This window comes from Nanorana parkeri, unplaced genomic scaffold (genome assembly GCF_000935625.1).
Source record: "Nanorana parkeri isolate BGI_ZX_2015 unplaced genomic scaffold, ASM93562v1 scaffold12, whole genome shotgun sequence".
Taxonomy (NCBI): domain Eukaryota; kingdom Metazoa; phylum Chordata; class Amphibia; order Anura; family Dicroglossidae; genus Nanorana; species Nanorana parkeri.
In genome coordinates, this window is record NW_017306280.1 from 4204278 (window position 1) to 4209941 (window position 5664).

A 5664-nucleotide genomic window follows, 5' to 3' on the forward strand; every position below is an offset into this window, starting at 1 on the left:
ACTTGTTTGCCTAATTAGGCGAACCGTAATCCACGGTATCATCAAGCTGTCATATCCATGGCCTGCTTTTTGTCCTCCGTGCTCCTTATCAGCGTGCAAAGCTGTAGTCGGAGCCAGAAACCAGCAGCCTAAGAGGCAGGAGGATCGCAGTACAAGTTCTGTCTCAGGACTGCTGCTTTTTTGGTTTGGAATCTTTTGTAAATGTATATCTATAACAACTGGACCTATACATGAAGAATTATTTCACCATGATCCTGCAGAGCCTTATAAACAAACCCAAAGACAAGAGCCAGCCCTGTGAAAAATATTCCTCTAAATCCTGGAACAGAAAGAAAGATAAAGTTATCCTGAAGAAGGTAAGACAGTTAAACGGAGAGGGCGTTAGGTGGACACATGGAGGTCGTCTTAGAATTTTCAACAAGGATCTGGGAAATCTCTGTCCTAACGTTCACTATCCAATATAGATTTTTATGTTTTTTGATTTTTTTTTTTTGTGTGCGCAGTAAACTATTTACTTTTTTTTTTTTCTCAATCATAGCTTGTTTTAACCCCATTTGCAGGCTGCTGATTGGGCGGGCAATTCTCAGCTTGCAAAATAAGGGGCCTTATTGAAATTAAACGTTTTCACTCTTGAAATATTATCTAGATGACAATCTTTAAAACGTCTTAAGTTTTAGTAAGGGCTGATAGTGACACTTGTACTGTGATGACCATTGCAAGTCTCCTTAAATTGGCTTTGAACACGAAGGAGGTTTGCGATTTGTTAATCTTTCATGTATCGTACAATAATAATATGTGGGGGGGACAGGACTAGATTGTGGCTTCTTGCAGAACAAGTATGCCAAGGTAATGGTGAGAAGACGGCCATTTTTTTTCTTGTATTTGGATACTTGTAACATCAGTTTTCTGTTATGTGTTGTATCCTTTTATCTATCACATCCTGTTTTAGTGATGCTTTTTGGACTTGTTGAATCTCATTGCAGTTTTCATAATTGTTGGCAACTGTGTTAAGAGCAACTTGAGTAAGAAACATGGACGATCTCTCCGCTAATCCAACTCCACTTTCTAAAAGTGCTAGGTGGTCTGGCTGTTAAGTTGATCTGTTGGTTTTGGTTTTTAGTCACCGACTTAAAGCTAATATGCAGATAAAGACTTTTCTTGGACAGTTCTGATCTGTGTACTAGTGCTGGGTCAGGGACTTGGAAACTATGAAATCTGGAGTTGGCCTAATAACCAAGTGGTAAGTGATGGTAGCCCTTGGACTTCCATTAAGACGGGTTTGTTTTAAGGTTGCCACAGACATGAAATCACTTTTGACTAATTTGGAAAAGACCAAGGAAACATTTTTAAAAATACAAATCGCATCGCTAACTCCCTGGAAACCGAGAGTTATATGTCGGAGTCGGCATGCTGAAGGTAATATTTTTATACATTAAAGCTGCTCTCCACACATGCAGCTTTTTAGTGATAATTTGTGCACCCAGTGCGGTGTGTACATTTACATGATTTGAGGATCTACAGCCAAGTGATACACAAATACGATACATTTTTGTTAATAGTTAGGGTACTTGAATGCATTTTTAAGATTTAAGTCCTGAGTTTAGGGTCACTTCAAGTAAGGAGATCTCTTCAAGGTAAGGGAGACAACTGGCTGAAATCCAATCAGTTGGTGGTCCCTCTAAAGGAGTTGATCATTAGGTTCACTTTTGGTGAGGGGACATGATGGAAAAATCAGTCAAACAGTTGCAAGAACAAGTGGTCCCTTTTGAAAGATTTCCCCTCCATTTCTGACACAGTGGCAAATGAAAAATTGAGGCTTGTGGTTCTTTTTTCCGTCCCGGTGACAGTGGTCACCAACACTTATAAATAGGGTGCTGTCTACTCTCTCCAGACCTTAAAAAAAAAAAAAATATGTTGGCTTTGCGTACACTGCCATCACAAGTGATTTTGGCCTTCAAGGCATAATTTGGGTTTGCATTATGGTTTGATAAGTGTAAGATGGTTTATATTGGCTCTCTTCTTGTGTTTACATTTCTAATTGATTTGTTTACTGCACTTTGTGTATGGAGTCCCTTCTCCATATGTCAATGCATCGGCTGTGTCTAGCGTGATGCTTTTTGGACTTTATTGTGCCTTTCTTTATTGTAATATGTTCCTGCATCTGTGTAACAGTTGTGTTTCTGTGATCGAGAAGTGTTAATGTTTTTCATCGCTTGCCACTTGACGATCACTTAAAATAACAGGCACTTCCAGCGATCTATTTATAGCTGTAGGATACTTAGCATGGTGCTTCTTGCAATATGCGGCTGATTAGTGTTTGTTATGTCGGTTTTTGTTATTGGGTTGTTTTGCAGCAGAATTCCAAAGGGTAAAGCGTGTTCTACGCTGCTGGAATTTCAGTCCTCCTGACTTGCTGCAGACAGTGAATGTCAGAGCTGCCATTTGGACCGATGCTTCCTTTAACATTTTACTTTATTTTAGAGCAAGAGATGGATCTAAATTTATATTCAAAGGTTGAAAAAAGTAAAGTTTTCTTTGTTCAAGCCATAAATATACTACATAAGCGACTCCATTCTTTTTTGTTTTTGTTTCCTGGAAACAAAAATGGGGCAATCGTCTCTTTTACACAGATAACACTGCTCTGACACTAGTGGGGTAGAGTCAAGGCTTCAGGGGACAGTTTGAACAAAGTGTTGCCCGTAAGGGCCGCGTCATTATGGCAGCTTATGTAGCAGAGATTTATAGCGGATAGCGATTTTTCTGGTTATTTTCTCTTTTGATTTGTATCTTCTATGGGGTTGCTGCTGTAGCTAATGACAGTGCTGGTCTATGCAGCTTTGAGTCATTGGTGTGCCTCGGCCATCAGTGGCTGGGTTGGATAAAATCAGGAAGCTGCTGATGCCGGCGAGTCTATAGCTTGCTTGACACTCTGCATCAGTCACTCAGCAAGCGGCAAATTGCTGCAATCTCTGCAACATAGACCTCTTATTGGCTACAATTTTTTTTTATTTCTTCAGTCGGCAAAAACGCAACTTTTTGAGATTCTATAGTTGCATCAAATTGCACCATGATCTCAGGCTAGTTATTTGCTTTGAGGCCCCATTCACACTTTAGCAGAGCAACTTTCTGGCTTATTTTTATTTTCTTTTTCAATGTTTTTTTGATTTTTTTTTAACCAATGGAAAGCTAGTTACTAAGCAAGGAAACGTAACTTTTTTTAAATAATTTTTTTAGGCGCTCCCATTTGAGTTTATTGGGGCCAAAGCATGCAACTCTGCCCCAGAAGAAGCTCATGTTCTTTTTCATGCTACAGGCTACCTTCGACAGAATGTTCAGATGTGAACAGGGGCCATTAAAACAATGGGATTCCTCCTGTTGGGCGTTGGAATTCAAGCGCTGGCATAACAAGGTTTATAGATTGTTGAGATCCACTGATGATCAGGGGAACCTATAGATGGGACAGTATCACCTGGTCCAGTAATAGACAGTTGACAGTCTATAGTGATTCGAAGAACCGGGTAAAGTGATGGCCAAGTCTCGTGTAGTAAAGATGTAGATTCAGAATCTTGGCTTCACTGTAATTTTTTAATGTGCATGCTTGTTCTGGGTCTGAGAATGTCAACCAGCCAACTAGCATGTTTGGAAGGAAGGCAACAATGGCAGCCTACCTATTTCTCTCCGTACAGTTTACTTGAATCCTGTGTAGAGCCAGTGCATGGCATGCTGGTACTTGATGTTCCTCAACTGTTCGGTGGACCCTTCTTATTTTTCTGCCAGCTTCCCATACAGATCTGTCCTAATTCCCTTCATCCATTTTAAGGCATTATTGAGTTAAACTTTGCTATGTGTCGTGAGCGCAGTGAGCAGGCCGGACTAACAAATTCAAATGTTTGTGAAGCCACCGTTTTGTGACGCATGAGAAGGCATCAACTTGGGTGACCTAGTTCTTGAGTCACAATTATGTGTACACAGTCAGACATGCTCCTGCCTGGTGTGCAGCCTCAGTACATGGAGACAAAACTGCAGCAAATCGTTTAAAGATGTACCGGCTGAGTAAAGAGGAACTCTGGGCGAAAAGCCAAATATGCAGTCAGATTTCTTACCTGCCAAAGGATCTGTAATTACCTTAGGCCATTCTTGTGAATCGCTCCCCTTTTGCCACATTGCAAAGCCACGCGGCGGAAACCAGCAATTTCGATTTTTGACTTTGCTGGTCCCTGTTCTACCTGTCTGCCTGTTGGGATTAATACAAAGCACAGCCAGGTCTTGGACCTTCCTGCAGGCTATGGTGCTTGTCAAATTGGACAGTGACCGAGCATCAGCATAATGATGAGGATATGATTTTGCCCATATAACATTTTCTTTCCATCAGCAAATATTAGATTGACAGTAATGTTCAATGCAAGCAAGTCTCATTGATTTCACCCCCCGCCAACCAGTCTGAGCTGCAGGAAGCTACTGTAAACAGGGATTTGTGTAAATATACCATCTGTTGCTAAAAATTAATTGATTTTTTTTGTTTAAATAGTATTTAACTGGATTAAATGGTAGCATTTGCCTGGAGTTCAGTGTTGAAACGGTGTCTCCTCCTGCTTTTTAATTAAACTAAAGTTTATCTTGGGATGAACGGTATTAAAAATAGTGTTGTGGTATGTACACGACAGCATGTGCAAGACACGCACTGTCACATGGGAAATCATGTGCTGTAGATAATAACATACCATACAGCATGACACATTACATGGAAAGAAGACCTCTCCCATTCTTCCGGAATATTCTGCTAAAATACATGCTGGGAAAGAATAGCTTAAGGCAGGGGCGGACTAATTAATATGGCATTCAGGAGGATTTTATTTTTTTACAACAAAAAAAACCCTCAAATTTTAGGTGCCCTCTTTAATTTTTAAGGAGCATTGACTGGCTCCTGGGATTTGTCCAGCCCTGGCTAAAGTCACCCAAAATATGTATTTATCTTATTGGTGGGTGCTGGTGGCTGGAGTTACCCACTGACTATTTGTGTTACCTGGGGTCTCCAGCAGTGACATGTGCCTTTCAGAATAACCAACATATTCCTTTCAGAATAACCAACTGTGTTTTGGAAATGTGCCCCCCCAAATGATGTAGGCCGCAACAAATGAGACGAGCTGGGAACTTACCAAAAGAGACCCTTAGACCTATAAAAAGCCAGTAAAATATTTACCCCATTAGCAGCTGTCCAAAATTAACTGATCTTTAAAATTACTACTGGTACTGTTCTTCGTCAGAGGGAATTTTCCCTTTCTTTGGAGATACTTCACCTCTCTTCCTCTGTTACAGGAAGTAAGAGGACACGGAACTGAACTCAAAAAGTGAAGATTTGCTATGTTATTGGAAAACTTTAGAAATGCCCGTTGTGCCTAGGCAGTATCGAAACTAATTTTTTTAATTTTTCAGGACAGTGAGCCTCCTAGCATGTGAGTGTGCCTACATCCTCAATACTGGATATCTGCTGGATGAGATCTAAGGCAGGCCTTCTTCAACTTTCTCCACTCGTGACCCCTTTTTGGTCGAGGAAATTTTTACGTGACCCCAGCATCGGATGGTGCCTCTTCCCTCCTCCCCCCCAGTGTTGGTTGGTGTTTCCCCCTCCCCTAGCGTCGGTCGGTGTTTCTCTCCTATCCCCCC

The 5664-nt window shown here is 41.0% G+C and overlaps 1 protein-coding gene across 1 annotated transcript in view; it reads left to right on the forward strand.

Annotated features, from left to right (window-relative positions):
• Positions 1 to 230: 230 nt before the first annotated feature.
• Positions 231 to 5664, forward strand: part of PPP1R13B (protein phosphatase 1 regulatory subunit 13B) — a 73199-nt gene continuing 67765 nt past the window's right edge. The window contains exon 1 of the mRNA XM_018556649.1: positions 231 to 356. Coding sequence (XP_018412151.1) covers positions 231 to 356 — 126 coding nt within the window. The remainder of the gene's footprint in view (positions 357 to 5664) is intronic.